We start from the raw sequence: 19,606 nt of genomic DNA, 5'->3' as shown, positions 1-19,606 counted from the left end.
AACTAATTAGCTCAAGGCAATGGCCCAATGGTTTATTATAGTATACGACTAGAGATTAAGAATGGTCATGTGGTCCTGCACTCTCCTGCTAACTATTTAACAGATCCCCTATTGGCATTGGTTTATGACTTTTATTTTTTGAAACATTGAGTATTTTTAACAAATAAGAAGAGAGGGGAGAATGTCTTAAAGAAACTGACAGTTGTGTATATTCAAAACAACTTAACTTTATGTAATGTATCTTAGAAACTTTTCATATAATCACACGGACGTGCAATTTAATAGATAAAGTAATTTGAAAATTAACAGGGGTGAAGTTTTATTTTAGTGGTCTTATTTTGTAGAAAAAAAATTGTGTTTTATTTTATCTTATTTTATATATATAATTTTTATTTTACAAATTTAATTTATAAGTGGATAAAGTAATTTGAAAATTTACAGAAAAGTTGATTTATTTTTTAGGTAATATTTTAGTGGGAGTTACTAAATTATCCTGTAGTTTTATCTTTACTTAAACATAGAGGTATTTTTTAACTAAAAAAAATGAGAAATTCAAAAAGAAAAATCTCTTAACTAATAGTATAGATAAAAGTAATCAACTATTTTTTACTAAGTTTATATTTTCTATAAAAATTGTATTAATTTTTTTTTAAAATGGTCTATTAACCCATGTTCTAACTATCCCTATACAACAGACTTTCCTAGATTTCTTAAAATATCTTAAGGTGGACATGAATGCTTACCAGTTGGCAAAGGAATATACGAGTTTGTATTTAAGGGTTATAGGTTGAGCATTGAATGCAAAAAAGATCGAAAAGAAAGAAGGCTCCGTGAATTTGGTTGTGAGATTGCAACGTACCAACTTGCATAGAACTTCCATGAATATTGAGAAGGAAAGCGCCTTTTTGGTGGACCAGCACATAAATATCCTTGTCAGAACAAAAATTGTACTGATTTGAATGCCATAACTACAAAACAACCTGCACCTGAAAGCTTTATTATAAATTTTTTTTTTTAATGTATGTCGGAGTGTCATGTTTCTAAATCATGAAAGCTTTCCATTAACGGTGCTGCTTTTTCCTTGTACCGGATTTAGCATAATACATCCTTTGTAACTTTGTTGCTTCTATTTAATTTAATTTAATTTTGGGTTTAAAAAACGTATTTTATTTTATAGTTGAAACTTGAAAGTGCAAATCACGTAATTTTCTAATTAACATATGCACCGAAAGCTCTTAATGAAAAATTAAATTTACGAAGTGTTTGTTAATTTTTAGTTTTTATCAGTTAATTTATTTATTTATATAATTTAACTAGTTTTTTTGCTAGTTTTTAGTCTTTTTTGTTACACGTTTAACATAAAAACCACAAAAAATATAAATTTTGATAAATACTATCTTTTGATAAGAGTTATGGGGTTCAAGCTCGGCCTATGCCAAAAAATCAATTAGTGTTTTAATTTGATAAAAAAGAGTAATTATAAAAAATGAACGGTTGGAATTATTTCTAAAAAAAATTATTGAAATTATATGGTTTTGAAATGGACACTATGAAAAGCATATAAGTGAATTGACATTTGAACATCCCATTGCATGACTTGCATCCCGACTTGACACTATCAAATGTGTATAATTGAATTGACATTTGGACATCCCATTGCATGATTATTGATTTGCATCCCACCTTGAATGAACTTGGTTTTGTTATTATTCTATCAAATGGATTTAGGAAGAGAATTGAATAATTGAATTGACAGTTGAACCTCCCATTGCATCCCAACTTGACCTTAATTTTGTTTTGTCATTAATTTTTAAGTAGACCTTGATGTGAGTTGATGATCAAAGGAAAGTGACCATTCGAGGAATGGGGCATTGCCTAAGCTCAACCAAACACAAAGCTCTTAACTCTTATCGCAACTTGGTAAGCCTTGTGGGGTTGCACAGTGTTAGGTCACGAGCGACTGAGTGAGGTAAAAGACAGACTCTATTTGGGATAGTTAATGCTCTCATCTCATGTATATATTACCAAATGAGTCAGGCCAGCTTTGCTTGTTCTTACCAGTGTTTTATCACTTTCTTCACGTGTCATCTTCAAGTTTCTAAATTCATGCTATGTAGATTTAGAACTATCCAATTTCCATCTAGTTTGAGATTTCTATATAATTAAAGAATCTTTTTATTTTATTTTATTTTATTTTTCGTTTGCTGCAAAACCCGGTTTGACCGGCTTGAGCCCAGGTTCACCATCTGTTATCTGCCACCGATTGAATATGTTGTTGACAAAAAAGCCAGAGAGCTCCTTCCTCGAGGACTTGTTTATTACTTTTCTTTACATTTTTTTCCCCTGTGATGACTCAATCTCAATCACCGATATATGTGATCCTTGATTGAACGTATTGGATGTTTTCTGTGAGGAAATAGTTCAATTCCAAGAAGAGAATTCTCATGAACAAGGATGAAATGCGGTTGATAGAATGCTTTTATGGGATTCCTTTAATATTACCTAACTTGGTAGATTTGGGCACCAGTGATTTTTTGTTATGGAATGGAAGAATCATTCAAGATGATAGTACTGAATCGATTACAACATCATTTGAGTGGTGGGTATTGTTTTTGTTTTGTAGTAGCATTATTCATTTTTTGTTTTATTGTGATTGTCTTTCATTATTCAATAAATCACAAGGAGTATTATCTTTGGACATTATATATTTAACTACAAGACCAAATTTGATTATTAGATACCAAACTTAATTTTTGCCCTTTAACATACATTTTCGAAACTTTATATTAAGTTTATATATCTAAAAAAACAATGCATAGACGTGACAAAGAGAGTCAATTAACTAAAAGGATGACCTGGTCCAGCGGCATCGGTTATGGGGACAGAAAGATATGGTCACATTTCCTCTGTTCCTACAGGGGACAGAAACGATACATAGGGTAATCTATGGGTCTGTTTGGATAGAACTTATTGCTAAAAATTGAAAATTGAAAACTAAAAACACTGTACCAAAATAATTTTTTAATGTGTAAAAAGTACTGTTCATTGGCCTAAAATCACTGTTCATGGCCAATGAACAGTGACAGATGCGCTTGGAAAAAAAAAAAAAAACGGGGCTAAACGTGGACGCGGATGTGCTATCCAAACGTCCTCTATGAATATATGAATGACTGACTGTGGCACTATTATTTAAAAAAATTTTGAATTTTGTTCGGTAAAATTGTATATTTTGTTTTAAATCCTTTGCAGAGGGTTTCAATTTATAGCGTCCTCTTGATGATTACTCTTTTATCACTAGACTAATTGGAATCCATTGCTTTGATGATTACTCAATATTTTTTAATTGGATACGAATTTTGACAAAATTACTGTTATTTTTGCATATTTTTTATGCTTGCAAAATTTCAAGATAATCAAAGATTCATAGTCATATTATTAATTAATTGTTTAAATTCAAATTTTTCTAGTTTAAAATAATGTATAAAATATGAGTTTATAAATCAAATAGTAAATAACATCCAATTGACATGAATGTTAAGAACATATAAAGTCTGTTTAGATACCGCTTATTACTGAATATTGAAAATTGAAAACACTATAGCAAAATAATTTTTAAATGTGTGAATATTACCGTGTAACCCAGTTTTAATAAAAATTTTGTTAAATTCTGTACTTGTAGGTCTTGTGAACTATACACGAGACCCATTGTTTAAAACGTAAACACACTGAAAAACGTTTTCAACGTAATCCAAACTAACACATGGTACATATAATTCAAGGGTGAAATTTTCAGAGTATAAATTTTATTGTGGAAATATATTTGGTCTATAATGTGAAAGCAGTGAAAATAGGTAACGTAATGAAAGTAGTTTATGGCATAAATGGCGCTGGTTTAAGAATCTTGCCGGCGAAATCTTAGTGAGTCTGTTCCAAAAGCACAAACAAAACAAGCCAAAGGTCATTGTGTCAAAAGAATAAGAAATATAAATTTTTTTGTTGGTGCTGTTTTAACAGTTGATTGCGATGTGCACTTCAACAGTTTGGTGTAATTTAACAGAATAATTTAGTGCTTTAGAGAATAAACATATTGTCGCTGTTTTAACAGTTTGATTGAGATGTGCAATTCAATAGTTTGTCAATATATAACTATTCAGCCAAAAAAATAAAAAAACTTTTGTTAGAAAATTTTCTTTTATGATTTTCCTTTCTTTATTAGTCGTAATCAAATCCATTACACTACAAACCAAAAAAATTTGAAACCAAAACATTTTATGATTGATAAAAACATTTTACCAACTACTCACAAGTTTAACAGTATCACAATGTCATATTTTTTAGCAAAAGATGGTCATTACATTTTTTATTTTTATTTATTTTTATATAAAATAAAATTTTATTCTAACTTAATTTAAGTAAATATATTTGTAAAATTCCCTTCAAAAAAAATTTAAATAGCCGTACCTACTCTCTATGCCACACCAACCCTAATACCGGTAAGATTATTGATTAACTCTTTTTCTTTATGGAAGATTCGTGGAAGTGTTATTTAAATATATTACTAATCTAAAAGCTAAAGGTGAGATCACAACGTTTTGTTTACTTTAATGAAAGGTTGTTTTCAGTGATTGATTGATTTTATAACCCAATAAAGATACACGATAATTGATAAGATTTTGGAATCAAACAAAATTGCCACTTTTTTATCTGCAATTTTTTTTAACCTCCTTTTTACCTTTATCGTTAAAATTTACTGCCAAGACATACGTCATAATGATGTCCACACATGACTTTGTCCTTCGATTGCGAGACTTATTACATTCCCCTTTCAAAAAAAGAAAATTGCCCTTTCGAAATAGCAATAATTACCTTGGTAAAAAGTAAGAAACCAAAAAGTCATTAATACCCCCTAAATGTGCCCAATATGGCAATATCATTAACCCCACACATTCAAATCCAAGACAAGATCCAAGGGCCCTACTGTCATTCCACTACAGTCAAATTTACAGTCAGTCAAAAGCCCATGAAAGACCCCCACAAAACATCAAAAGAAGCAAACCCCACTTACTTTCCACCTAAAGAATTTAGATAAAAAAAAGCCAAAACCGTTGTCTTTTCTCTCGAGTCCATTCACGCTTAAATAATTCAAAAACAAAACAGTAAGTCATAAACACAAACGCTAAGCACGCTCGCGATGCATAATCAGCGCTTCCTTGTTATATATTCGTACCCGCCATTCACACACACACTCAGAGTCAGAGAGAGAGAGAGAGAGTCTCTATCATTCACAATTTTTAGTGTGAACGCAATGTGAGAGAATAGGAATTGAAAGCAGCTTGACACTTAAAAACTTACAATATATACACAATATGCCGGAGATAGGGTTTCAAGAGCAGCAGCAGCAGCAGCAGCAAGTAGTCTCGTCGAGATCATCAGGATTATTGAGAGCTCATCATCGCGATGCTAGTCCTGATTCTGTGATCTTCACTCTCGAATCCAACTTCAGCTTGTTTTCTTCGGCTTCTGCTAGCGTCGATCGCTGCTCTTTCGCCTCCGACGCTCACGATCACGACTCTTTCGCCTCCGAAATCTCTCTAGTAATATTCTTTTGCATGTTATGTTTGTTTGTTTTTTTTTCTATTTTGATTTCGCATTGAATTGAATTGAGGCAGCTAATAAAAAAAACTAGTCGGTGCAGCATTTGACAGATAATCATCATCATCATCATCACGAGAGTTTGAGTGGTCCAGATCCGAATCCAGATCCAAACAACAAACAGCACAGTCGTTTTTTCTCTAGAAGAGGAGAAAAGGCTAAAGGTACAGTGCTTAAAGTCAAACTCACTGTGTTTTTTTTCGTAGATTTTGGCTCTTTGAAAATTTTTAAACAGACCAAAACAAAAAGTACAAACGACGACGCTTTTTCCAAAAGGAAATTTCAAAATCCTCATTCAATGTCTCTTTCTCTTTTTCTCTTTCTCTCTCTCTCTCTCTCTCTCTCTCACACACTCACTCACTCACTCACTCACTGTTTGTTACCTTCTGTAATACGCAGCGCAAAAAGAAGACAATAATAATAATAATAATGATGGAGATTTTGAAGACGAATCTCCTCCGCTAGATTCTGCGAGAAGCTCGTTCACTCTTGCTCTCAAAGGTACACTTTCACTGAGCTCTCACTTTCACGAAAATGGCATTAAACTTGTTCAACTGTACTTAATTGTTTGTTTCTTTTTGTTCTGCATAGAGTGCCAGGATCGGAGATCCAGATCTGAAGCGCTATCGAAGAAGCTAGATAGAAGAAGACCAGCTTCGTTGGATCTAAACAATGCTACAACCGCCGCCGCCGCCGCGTCATCGCCGCGATTGGCATCGATGAAAAAGGCCTCGGCGACGGCGAGTTCGTCTCGGAAATCCGGCGGTACTTTTCCGAGTCCCGGTACGCCGAATTATCGGCACGCGAGTGTAGGAATGCAGAAAGGTTGGAGCTCAGAGCGAGTACCATCGCACTCGAATGGTGGTGGCGGTGGCGGTGGTAACCGTAGACAACTAGCTACAAGTACTTCGTTATTACCTTTCAACAATGGAAGGACTTTGCCTTCGAAATGGGAAGATGCAGAGAGGTGGATTTTCAGTCCGGTATCGGGAGATAACAGTAGTTCGAGGAACTCGGTTCAGCCTCAGCAGCCGTTGCAGCAGCAAAGGCGGCCTAAGTCGAAGAGCGGACCGCTCGGGCCGCCTGGGGTTGCGTATTACTCGCTGTATTCGCCGATGTTTGAAGGAGGGAACGTAAGGAATTTTGTGGTGGCGGGGTCTCCGTTCTCGGCCGGAGTCATGGCGGCCGATGGATTGGCAATGCATGGTGGTGGTGGTGGTGGCAATGGTGGAGGGTTTATTGGGAGGAACGAGCCTTGCATGGCTCGGTCGGTTAGTGTGCATGGGTACTCTGAGATGCTGAACCAGTCTTCTTCATTGCCTGGGTCAAGAGGTACTAGTTTAAACACTTTAGCTTTGTTTAAGCCTCTGTTTCTTGAATTAGAACTTGCATGTTATTCAGATTTCATTTAATTTGTGGTTTAGATTTGTAATGTTAATCTAAAACATGAAATTGACTTTTCCAAAAAAAAAAAAAAGAAAAGAAAAGAAAAAAGCTGGCTGAGTTAATAACTGGATGTCAGTTTCTTCAATGGGTTTTTGGTTATTTTTTGTTTTGTTTGATAAAGTGAGTTGTTGACCCCAATTAATAGGTGTGGTCTTGAGCAGATTGTGCTATCCCTTGGGGTTTTATTAGTTGAAGAAAAGTTGGTTAGGATTCTTATAACAGATAATAGTAGGAACATTTTGATGTGGGTGAGGTGCTGGATTTGGACTATGTTGAGTTTAAGTCTATCTTTGTCTTTGAAGATGGGGATCTTTAATGAGATTGTTAAACCTGTTGTATTTTTACATATCTGATATTGGGTTTTTGACCTTGGATCCAACACAGATGAAAAAAATGATGGGGTCAAGGATGCCGGCACTGATATATCTCGCGGTGTGTCGAGAAGGGACATGGCAACCCAGATGAGCCCGGAGGGTAGCTCTCAATCATCTCCCGAAAGGAGGCTTTCATTCTCTGCCTCCAATCCCTGTGCCCTGACTATAGAGGAGTTGCAGAGTGTCCCGTCCTCTAAATTGGAAGTTAGGGATGTGCAGGTAGATGAACGTGTCACCATGACTAGGTGGTCCAAGAAACATAAAGCCCGATTTCCTGGGAAGGGTTCAGACAATGTTGATAACTGGAAAAAGAAAGATTTGGATGCTCAATCATCAGATTGGGATATAAAGACAATTTCCAAGTATGAATATTTGACAACTTTATTACGTACATTATCTTTATTTAGTGGGATCATTGAATGAAAATATGATACGAAGGAGACCTTAGAAGCAAATAGGTTCATTGAAGGTTTGCAAAGAAAAATGTCAAAGATGCAAAGTTCTCTCTTCCAAAAATCTTGAGGTCCCCTAACAGGAAATCTTTGAATTTACCTTCTTTTTAATATTGTTCCATAGGTCATCAACATGGGGTCAAATAGAAGAAAGGGTGTTTGATTTTGTAACACTGGCATTATAAACTTTAGGATATATCTTTTCATGAAACAGTTGGAAAGAAAATGATTGTTTAAATCATCCTAAGAAGATGGCTAGGTTCTTAAGTTGAGTGGAGCACGGACCTATGATATTAGCAATTTAATTCTCTCAGGAGTTGAGCTGTTACCTTGAACTCGAACAAATTTTCCCAATGTAATTCAGCTCCAAGCCTTCCAGATGATAGCAATTGATTGGTTAGTTTAGTAAAGATATTTCAGGCCACCGATTTTATTACTTGTAAGCCTTAATTATTGAAAAGAAGTTTGGCCACAGTATCATATCAGAGGATAAGACTCACCCTGTGCTAGTAGCTACTGTCATGAAACTTATGCAGATATTTATCTATTCTATCTTAATGTGTCAATGGCCGATTTTTCCAGGTTGAAAAGAGAGGAAGCCAAAATCAATGCATGGGAGAACCTGCAGAAGGCAAAAGCTGAGGCAGCAATACGCAAACTAGAGGTCATTTTTAATAAAGTATTTCATCATGTATCATTTTATATCAGTTGAAACATTTACCAATGATCAGTCCTTGGTACTTTCTTTTTCTTATTTCCCCGAATGTCATTCGAATATATCTTTTCAATGTATCACTTTGGTCTAGTCTAGCATGATTTTATTTCTAGTCAATATATCACCAAATATGAATTCTGGGTTAATCAAATTGTCTTTAGTTTAGGTTTACTGATGGGAACATGACACACCTCACTCCTGAACATGCTACAAAGTGACTTTTCTTGAATAAGTCAGTTGAAATGTGAAATTTTGCAAGAATGTTTTTCCGTTTACTTAATAGCAGGACATTGGGGGGTTATGGGAAGACCATTCAGCCCAACCTTTGAACTGAAATTCGCAGGAAATAGGATTATAGAAGAATTTTCACTAAAACCAGTTAGTTATCTATTCATATTAAGACTTCATCTCTGGTGGATGTGCAGGCCAAAAAAAGAAATGATAAAAGTAGCTAAGAAACTTCTCTCTCTCTCACTCTCTCTCTCTCTTGTGTGTGTGTGAGTTGCAAATAGTATATAAAGAAGAAGAATTAGTTTTGGGATTGTTAAATTCACAATTAAGAAATAAGAAGTCTCTATAGAAAAAGTTCCACATCTCAGATTGTGTTAGCTTGATCATGGATTTCTCTCTTTCTGTCTCTCTCTCATGGTTTATGGCAACCTTGTCAAACATGCATTATGTGTTCATATTCTGAAAAAGGGAGGCATAAGCATTTGGTACTATGGCCCTTACTTGACATTTATTTCAGATGAAGCTCGAAAAGAAAAGATCATCATCTATGGACAAGATTATGAACAAGCTCAGATCGGCTCAGAAGAGAGCTCAAGAAATGAGGAGTTCAATGCTGGCCAATCAGGCCCATCAAGTTACTGGGGGTTCCCGTAAGGCGATATCATTCCGCAGAACCCGTCAGATGGGCTCTTTGAGTGGTTGTTTCACCTGCCATGCTTTCTAATGCCTCATTGAGTAATATGCACTCGCCCATAATAGCAGGTAGCTTCTTTTTGTAAAATACTCTGTTTCAGCATTTGATCTGCTTAAAATTTTCTCATTTACATGCATGTCCTTTCAATTGGAGTCTCTTCTAGTGAATACTTTCCAGACATATCTACGATACCAATTGATGGTGCTGGGGAGACAAAACCTAGGGGACTCTTTGATTGAGTATTTAAGGATATCAATTAATCCAAAAGCTTGAGTCTATAAGTTTGAGCCCAACTATGTTATATCAACCACTCATTATTGTGGTTATTATTCAATGTGAGACTTCACTCACATGTGTATACCCAACAAAATGTTCCCTCATTATTGTGGTTATTATTCAATGTGAGACTTCACTCACATGTGTATACCCAACAAAATGTTCCCTGTGTTGTATCTTCTTAGAATGATCTTGCAGAAATTAAAAAATCAACTGCTATTATATGTTGCACTACTTATATGATCCTAACACTGTACGCTCCCTTATTTACTCATGCTTTGTTCTGATTCTGTCTAGGTTACAGTAGAATGGAAAATGGAGTGCAAGGGCATGAATGAATGGTGTACAGCAGAGGAAAAATATTATTTTGACACTAATTCGGTGTCGATGCAGTTTTTGTGGTGGTCTGAAGCACTGGTTCCCCTATCAAGGTTCCCAATAGGATGTGAGACCCCAGTAAACACAATCTTGGGGATTCAATGGTTAATAATGCATGTATGTATGTAAATCAATCTTTAGATTTTTCTTTTTCTTTTTGGGAATGTTTTTTTTTCACCATGACATTTTGTTGTACACGTGGAGATACCACTCATCTAGTTAAGCTCTAGTTTTTATCAAAGCTTGAAAGTGACTAGGTTATGTGCACTCTGTGCATTATTATGATTGATTTGTTAAATTTTGAAATTCTTCCAATTGGTAATATTGTGGGCAATATAACTTGTAGTGTACTTTGTTACCTTTCTGTCTTCTATCTAAGATGCAGTAGTTTGGTTTCGGACATGATGTGTTATTTTAATATAGGAATCAATTGTTTTTGAAGTATTAGCATGCCATTAGAGAAATGAGACATTACTTTCCTGCAATTAATGTGGTATCTGAAAATTGATATGAATAAACTGCTTTAATTTTGAATGGTCTGGTTTCTTAGTTTCAGATACAGTGATGTTGAGATCTCTAAAATCGTTTCCACAATTGCAGCCTGGTAGATTTTCTTACCGATATTGGGCATATCCAATTGTACTTGATTTAACAGTCTAAGAGCCATTTACTGCTTTTAGAAAGCAGGCAGTGGTTTCATACTTCAGTAAATTGCCTTTGATGAAGGCATACCTTATTCCTTTTGAGATTATATTCGCAGCTGCGACCATTAAAAACATTGGTTGTTTATTTGGATTGAAGTATTTGAAGAGAGGGGTTTGGAACTTTGGATTTCAATTTGTAGCTTTAACAACTTGAATAAGGTATGAAAAAGCAAATTTTTTTTTTTTTTGTTCATGAAATTTATTTCGGTACTTGATCTCTTGACAATCTAGAGGAAATGTTAATGTGATAAAAGTGAATAATATGTACAGTTTCGGTTTTGTATTTGTATAGGTCAGTTAACCTTAGAATCTAGTTGATCCAATCGGGTAGCATTAACATAATCTTGGGGCATATGTTCTACTAATCCGGGAATTACCAATCCAAAAATCCTCATCGTTTTCATTAACCAACTTTCTTTGTACTGTGGACCCCTCGTATATGGGAAAATGAAACCTCGGATCAGCTCCCAAACTGCGTTAAGCCTGAATTTGACAATGGTCCAAGGCACTGAGAAGTAGTTCTTATTCGGCTCCTCTTTAACAACCTGCACTCCAACCAGGATGCATAGTTTAAGCTCATTGAACCAAATCTAAAAATCTACATGCTTGAAAAGACAGAGAGGGATAGAGACATAGTAGAGAGAGAGAGAGGACTGACCTTTCCTTCATAGGAGCTATTGTAGTAGTAGCAAGTTCCGAAGTGAGTAAAAAAGACATTATCATCATCATAAGGGACCCTAGGCACAATGTCATTGCTGTAAACAAACCTAAAATACCTCACATCATATTGCTCCAACTTCTTCTCCATATATTCCTTCAACTGATTGTCTCCAACCCTTGGTTGCCCAAATGTGTACACTCCCTCCAACTTATCCATCAACCATTTCTCTTCATGTACTGCTAGCACAGTTAGAAACAAAATCGCCAATGCCCCACCCAAACTGTGTCCTGTCAATATAAATTTTGCATTCTCATTTTTTTGCAATAACTTTCTCAACCTTTGTCTGATTTCATAATAAGCATATTTCTTTTGGTTGATTCCTTGTTCTATTTCTTTAGGCCATCCTTTGTTCTTTTGAAGACCAAGAGCTTTCATAAAGCCACTATGAGTCTTACCCACCCCTTCAATTTCAAACCATGAGAGATCCACATCTACTCTCCAAGCTTTTGGGTCGAATGGGTGGGTGCCCCTAAATGCAACCACGATCAGGTTAGGGTCAACCCTTTTATCTTGGAACATAATGGCTTGAGTTGTATAGTTCTTCAGGTAATCTGTCAAACATTGGATTAGAACCGTTTGTTTTCTAGTTGGCCAAAAAAGAAAAAGGTAAAATTGCAATTTGCTGGCAAAGCACATACTAATCTTTCACTAAACACGGAGAATAAAATTATCACAAAAAGTAAAAATTGAGACACAATTTCAAATTTGAGTCCTACAGTTAGCATGAGGAACAATACAAAATATGGTTATTTTTATTATTATTTCCTAATACTAATAATAAGGACTAAAGAATCTATCATCTTTCCAAATGATTGCACTGCAACTATGTGCGTCAACCCCACAAACTAGGCCGGCTTTTAAAAAGAGATTTAGCCAATCAGCCCGATGAATTTATATTTGAGCAATGAAGAAGAAAATAGTCAAGATATATAACATCAATCTCCGGAGGCAAAGGGCTTCCTACTGTGAGGAACTTTTTCCAATCTTAAGATTTGAAGAAAGTTTTGGTATAACAATAAACCACAAATAATATAAAATTACTAATTTTTAAATATATATGACAATAAACAAAATAATTTTGGTCCCCTGAAGCGTATCAGGTTTGACTTTTGAGTACAACAGTTTAAAATTAGCTGACATTTATTTTAGATGAAGCCCATATTGAGCCATGGCCCGACTCACAAACGCATATCGTGGGCCTTTTGCCCTAATCCTCAGAGATTAGTATTAAATGGATGACATGGGCCAATGGATAACAAATTATCCAAGCCCAAATGATAGTGTGACAAAATAAAGAGCAAAAGAGCAGAGGTTAGAAACGGAGAAACCTAGAAGGCCTACATACTAATTTTTGTGCAAAACTCGGCAGCCATCACTCACTGTCATATTGATGCTCGTGAAACATTGCACATGTGAGTTTGGCACAATCATGGCCATGAACACAACAATTTCATAATAATTTTGTAACTAAAGTCCCCATTAAGTAGCCGATTAAAGATTAAAGTCCTGTCAAGCTTAGTAATGTAGGCTTGTTACTAAGTGAGACAATAAAAGTGGTTGGATCTATGTTGAGTTTGTTAAGGTGGAGCTTTTGACTCTAGTTGAAGACCCTAGGCCTATGGGTTAATGGGCCAAACCCCATACACCATGGTTGGGTAGCCAAAAAAAATATTGAACCCCTACAATCCTATGCTAAAAACTAAAAACTAGAAAGCACCATAAACCCAATGATACAAGCAAGCAAGCTCCCTCTTCTCTTTTTAAAGAGAAAAGATTCCTCAACACATATTAGAAATTAGAGGGAGGCACTACTATTGCTTGATTGCTTCTACAGAAATATGACATGACCAACAATCAAAGATTAAAGAAAGAAATTAAGAAAAGCATGCCATTAGGGGGAAGACTTAATGTTGATTAGTTCGGGTCAAGACATAAAACAAATTGTAATAAATAGTTAAATAAATACTAATCTGCTTAAACTCGTGTCATGCCCATATTATGTTAACAGATAGTATAAAATATTGTCATTCTTAAGTCGAAGACTCGATTAAGCTAAGAGACCTTTGTCCAAATAGTTGAGAAGTTAAACAGCCGAGTTTTGAGTTTTTTTTCCCCGGTTATTTGTTTCACTCTTTTACAGCCAAAGGGAGACCTTTGTAATTCTTAGTAATTATATGATTTTATACTTTATTTTCATAATTAAAAACGAGTTTTTTTTTATTGAAATAATTAAAGACGAGTTTTTTTTTGAGGGGGAATTAAAGATGAGTTAGTTTAACCTTTTGACAAATAATTAAGCACCTTGTTTATCTAAGTGGACTAATAAAATAGTACTACCATATAAATTAATACTTCATATTTTAATCTCAATAACTAACATTTAGTTTAGCAAAATATTGCCAATGGTTTGCCCGTATGCAATGACAGAAGAAAGTTTATATGGTATTTTAGGAAAATGTTATCCAATGCCCTTAGAAACATTTTATTAGGAGAATGATAAAATAACACATATTGTTGACAACTATTTATATTTCTCATAAAAGTGATGTCAAAACTTTATTAATTAGAGATCTTAAAGCAATTGTTACTAGTTTAGCAAAAAAGAATAATTGCTAATAAATTATTTAAAAAATGTTTTGAACTAATTTTATGGGAAATATAATAAATAGTAAATAAAATTAATTATTATTATTTTTGTTTTTGTATAAAAGCTTTTAAAAATAATTTATAAACTAATGTCCTTAGGTTATGTTTGGTTGGGGTGAAAACAAGGAGGATGAAAAATAAGGAGAGGAAAATAGGATGAAAAATGACATTTTTCACCATTTGGTTCAGGAGAGAAAACAAGAGAGACAGAAAATAGGGAGGAAAATAATCCCTCAAGGCCCACTTTTTTTATCCTCCCAATTTGGGAAGAAAATGAGGAGGAAAAGATGCTGAATGATATACTTTATACAAATACCCTCACTCTGTTGCACTCATTTACCCCTCTCACTTTCTAACAAATATCTATTTCTTATATATATTATATAACAAAAACATAATAGTCAATTTATATAAACTATATTTTCCATCCTCTTCTTTTTCTCTCAAACTAAACAAAAAAGTTTTCCACCCTCCAATTTTTCCACCCCTCCAACCAAACACACATGAGGGAAAACCAAATCTTTTCTATTCTCCCACTAATTTTTCATCCTTTCACTTTTTCACTCTTCTAACCAAACAGACCCTTAGAATAGCCATTAACTTTTTCCTTTATTTTGTTACGGAAAGAACATAATATATAATTTGGTACAGGTTTGCAACCCTAGCCCATTTTTCAACTTCCATGTGGTTTCACATGGGGCAAATAAAAGCAAATATGGGATCCATGATCCATATGATTTTGTATCAAAGGCATTCTCTTATTAGTTATTGGATCTATACTTTTCCTGGGATCTTTGATATAAAGAGATAAAAGGAAAGTGCACTTTTAACTAATTATAATCTTAGTCCATTATTAATTGACAAATTATCTCAATTAGTTTTTTTTTTTTGAGAAACTATTACCTCCATTAGTTAGTAGTATGTATTTGGATAATTTATCTTTTCTTATATTAGTTTATTAGCTTATTTGTTTATAAGTTATGCTTGCTTTTTAAAATCACTTTTTTTTTAGAAAAGTGCTATGGCTACAATATTTGGCTCTAATTTAACCTTACCACTGAAATTACTATTATTTTTTTTCCCCACCAGTAATAACATGTAACAATTAGCTACTTATGATTTATTGTAAAATTTTTGTAGACATAACATTTTTTTTTAATAGATAAATTTGTTTTTATAATTTTTACCAAATGACAAATATGCTTGTGAATAAAAGCTAATTTTAAGAGAAGTCAACTTCGATGGCATATTATTTAATTTGCGACTCTTCTTAATACGAATAACATGTCCCACTTTATACTTAACTAATTAATAAGAGTGAGACAGATGATTTCTATAACCTAGGCTATAACTACATAATTTTTTTAAGGATCGGAATATAATATAGGTTGCTGCTTACCATTCCAATAGTTGTCGAAGTTCACGAATTTCATCTGTGCAAAAATGAAAAATGAAACGTTAATCTTCATCATTGCCATTATATATCACGAGGGCAGAATCAAAAAAAAAAAAAAAAGTTTTGCCATGTTAATGATACTTACATTCCAATGATCATTGATTATGGTTTTAACAAATTCTTCATTTTCGTATGACAATTTGGAGGCCATAATTGAGAGAAAAGCGTTGTATTTTGTGTTACCATATCTAATGCTTTTGTCTAATTCTACTCTTGGATCAAGATTTCCCACCACTGATGTGAACTTTGCCGATAACCTATTCGGCACTCTTTCCCTTTTTCCTACAAAACCCACTTACTCCATCAATTTTTGGAAGAAAATAATAAATTCTCCAACTAAATTTAAACAAATGATTGCATTAAATTAGATTTTTTTTATAGAAAGATAACACTGCATTACAGTCATGGTTTTCAAATTATTTACGAAATCTAAGATATTAGTTCCTAGATATTTGCCTTAAAAAATTAGATATATAGTAATTTTTTTTTTTTTGAGAAACAGATATATAGTAAGTTAGAACACATACATAACAGCATAATAATTAATGCATGCACGCAATTTTGGCCATATATAGTTATATACTGCCGTACGTGCATGCAGATTATATATATGGAACTTTGTAACCTATTAAATGCTCAATATACCATGCTACATAAAACACAAACCAAACCTGTTAAGAAATTGGTGAAGAGCCTGAGTAATCCACCGTTGCTTGAAAGAAGATTCAGCCATTGCTCTAACACTTCCCCTAATTTTTTCATAGGGTTTTCCACCTTAAGGAGGACTTTCTGCGCAAAAAGGGAGCTGAAGATGTACCATCTTCTCCAAAAACCTCCCTTAAGGTCTTCTAATGATGAGCACTCGATGAATTCACAATCTTTTGATTCAGAGGAAAAGAGAAAGCAACCGAGATCATAGAAACTAGCGTTATCTGGAATCAGCACAAAATAATGATCACAGAAATTTTTCTCATCACAAGGCATGTCTTTGAAGTAATATGGAGACGGTGCAGCAGGATGGGTTGCTATGTCAGTGTCTCAACATTTGTATCTGCAATTCTGTATACAACAATTCCTAACTTTCGAAAAAAGATAAGGTTAGAGACATATGCTTACGGTAATTAAGAGACAAGGTAAAGCATTCCTAACTTTTGAAAAAGATAAGGTAAGAGACACATGCCATGGTTTCTAATGCCTCATCGAGTGATATGCACCACAGTTTTAAAATCCGTACCGGACCGGTCACTAGTCCGGTTTTTTAAACCCACAAAACCGGAAATTTTATTTTTACAGGAAACCGTTCCAACTGCGGTCAAACCGTCCGGTTGTTGGAACCGTGCACGGGTTTGCCGGTCTCTTTCCCTAAATTTTTTTTTTTTACTTCTAAAAATGCAATGGTTGTGAAGACTCAAAAGCCGAAGTTACCTCTTTTTTGCCAGATCTGTTTGTTTGGGGAGAGAGAGTCTCTCCTAGAGACTGACGAGATGGCTTGACATAGATTAGAGGCTTTTCCAGATCTGCTTGTTTGGAGGGTGAATAAGTGAAGTAAGAGAGATTGAAGCTGGCCTGGGTTCTGAATCTTCTGATCGTGAAGTGAGGCGGAGGTAGAAAGAGAGAGATGATTGAGATGTGAGAACTGAGAGAGAGAGAGAGAGAGGGTCAGTGAGAGATACAGGTAAAGTGGGGTTCTTTATTGGGGAAGAGAGGCAAAGCGTACAAGTGGGGTTATTTTATTCTAAAACTTAAAAAGCAATGTTGACTAGTCAGCAAAAAGGAAAGAACCATATGGAATACTGGAGGGTTCTTTACTATTTATCTTGAATGATTTTTAAATAAATTAGTTTATTAAACCTTTTGATATTATCTTGTACAAATTTGTTAAAAATTAATAAGAGAAATTCTATTTAGTCTTTACTTTTTATTATTTAATCAAGACATATATTAAATCTTTTTAAATATTATATTATTTTAATCAATATTTCTAGATTTTTTATATTTTATTTATTTATTTTTATATTATTAATTATTAAAATAATTATTACGTCATCACAGTTCAGCTTTGGTTTGAACTTAAAAATCTTAAACTTCTCTCTTTCACGGTTTAATAAACGGTCCGAGTTTGAAAACCATGATATGCACTCGACCCATAATAGTAGGTAGCTTCTGTTTGTAAAATACACTCCGTTTTAGCATTTGATCTGCTTAAATATTTCTCATTTACATGCATGTCCTTTCCATTGGAGTCTGTTCTAGTGAATACTTTCCTGACGTATCTATAATACTAATTGATGGTGCTGAAAGTTATAAAGTTAATTAAATCACAAAACACAATCCTTCCTCATAAAGCTAAAGAAATTAGAACAATAAAAGCATAAAAAAATGCCGATCTAACCCATTTGGGCCGCATGCCGTTGGTGGTGAAGGTAGAGTAGGAAGATGATGATCTCTCCCTCAATGGAGCACAACAATGATCTCTCTGTCTCTGAGATGAGAACAAATAAAATGGAGATCTATGAATGGTGCCATCTATTGTTTTGTTTAAGTGAAACACTCAAATAGGTGTGGGCTTTAAATTAGTAGTCTGTCTTTTATAAAAAATTAAGAGAAGTGCTATCTCTACAATAATTTTATAATGTTATTAGTTCAAATTTAAACCTACTATTAGAATTACTTTTTTGCTCACCAATAATAACTTGTAACAACCTGCTACTTATAATTTGTTATAAAAATGTTGTGGAGATAACATTTCTTAATGAATAAACTCATTCTAAATATACTTAGATTTGATAAATTTTAAATTACATGGAATTTTCAAAGGACTTGCATAATACTAAGGTAGATTTGATTATCACAGACAGATAAATAATGAAAGCGTGAGAATTAAAATTAGACCATTAACAAAATGGATTATTGATATATTTTTAAAATTATACTGTTGGGAGATTTAAAAATGTAGCTATTATGAATTTAGAAAATATAGTTGTTGAGACTTGGGAATTGGGAATGAATAAAAATTGATTAAAAAAATAATAAAAAATGATAGAAGAAATAATATTTAAATGATATAGAGAAATGATAGAAAATATGTTGGAAAGTCTATTTAAAAAAATAAATAAGTAAAAGTAACTGTTCATTATACAAAGAGTACAAAAATTAGAGAGACATCAATGTCTCAATTGGGAAAACTACGGTAAATATTAGCAAAGAAACTCAATATTTATATCTGTAATTCTGTATACAACAATTCTTAACTTAAAAAAATAAAAAATAAGGTAAGAGACATAAGCTTATGGTAAGAGACAAGGTAAGAGACATATGCTTATGGCTTTAAGTATTCCTAACTTCTGAAAAATGTAAGGTAAGAGACACGCTTATGGCTTTAAGTAATTAATTATGCTTATGGCTTTAAGTAATTAATTAAATAATTAGTCTCCTGCAATGGTCCAATGGTTTAAAGAAGAAGAATTAGTTTTTCGGGATTGCTAAATTCACAATTAAGAAATAAGAAGTCTCTATGGAAAAAGTTCCAAATCTTATATTGTGCCAGCTTGATCATAAATTTCTCTCTCTGTCTCTCTCTCTCTCTTATGGTTTATGGCATCCTTGTCAAACATGCATTATGTGTTCATGTTCTGAAAAAGGGAGGCATAAGCATTTGGTACTATGGCCCTTAATTACTTGACATATATTTAAGATGAAGCTCGAAAAGAAGAGATCATCATCTATGGACAAGATTATGAACAAGCTTAGATCAGCTCAGACGAGAGCTCAAGAAATGAGGAGATCAATGCTGGCCAATCAAGCCCATCAAGTTACCGGGGCTTCCCATAAGGCGCTATCATTCAGCAGAACCAGTCAGAT

The 19,606-nt window shown here is 33.8% G+C and overlaps 2 protein-coding genes across 4 annotated transcripts; one reads left to right on the top strand and one right to left on the bottom strand.

Moving 5' to 3' along the window:
- The first annotated feature begins 5,238 nt into the window (after positions 1-5,238).
- On the top strand, positions 5,239-10,576 carry LOC142618506 (uncharacterized). 3 transcript variants are annotated; one of them, XM_075791464.1, is made up of 8 exons: positions 5,239-5,594; positions 5,696-5,816; positions 6,052-6,153; positions 6,244-6,984; positions 7,483-7,834; positions 8,507-8,588; positions 9,388-9,632; positions 10,138-10,576. In XM_075791464.1, exons 1-7 carry the CDS (start codon positions 5,367-5,369, stop codon positions 9,592-9,594), a joined length of 1,833 nt encoding a protein of 610 aa, XP_075647579.1. In that variant the 5' UTR covers positions 5,239-5,366; the 3' UTR covers positions 9,595-9,632; positions 10,138-10,576. The 3 variants fall into 3 exon arrangements, with proteins under 3 accessions (XP_075647579.1, XP_075647569.1, XP_075647573.1); XM_075791454.1 differs by having other exon boundaries at positions 5,243-5,594; positions 5,687-5,816; XM_075791458.1 differs by having other exon boundaries at positions 5,243-5,594; positions 5,687-5,816; positions 10,145-10,467.
- Positions 10,577-11,077: 501 nt separating this feature from the next.
- Positions 11,078-17,440, bottom strand: LOC142618524 (triacylglycerol lipase OBL1-like). Its single transcript, XM_075791477.1, has 6 exons — positions 17,171-17,440; positions 16,417-16,820; positions 15,831-16,027; positions 15,689-15,722; positions 11,581-12,194; positions 11,078-11,467 (listed from the first exon to the last, which is right to left on the bottom strand). The coding sequence occupies exons 2-6, from the start codon at positions 16,727-16,729 to the stop codon at positions 11,216-11,218; spliced, it is 1,410 nt and encodes a 469-aa protein (XP_075647592.1). The 5' UTR covers positions 16,730-16,820; positions 17,171-17,440; the 3' UTR covers positions 11,078-11,215.
- Positions 17,441-19,606: the final 2,166 nt, after the last annotated feature.

The sequence above is a fragment of the Castanea sativa genome, chromosome 1 (genome assembly GCF_040712315.1).
Source record: "Castanea sativa cultivar Marrone di Chiusa Pesio chromosome 1, ASM4071231v1".
NCBI classification, from domain to species: Eukaryota; Viridiplantae; Streptophyta; class Magnoliopsida; order Fagales; family Fagaceae; genus Castanea; species Castanea sativa.
The sequence above is the reverse complement of the archived record's forward strand: the minus strand, read 5'-3'. Positions and strand labels throughout refer to the sequence as shown.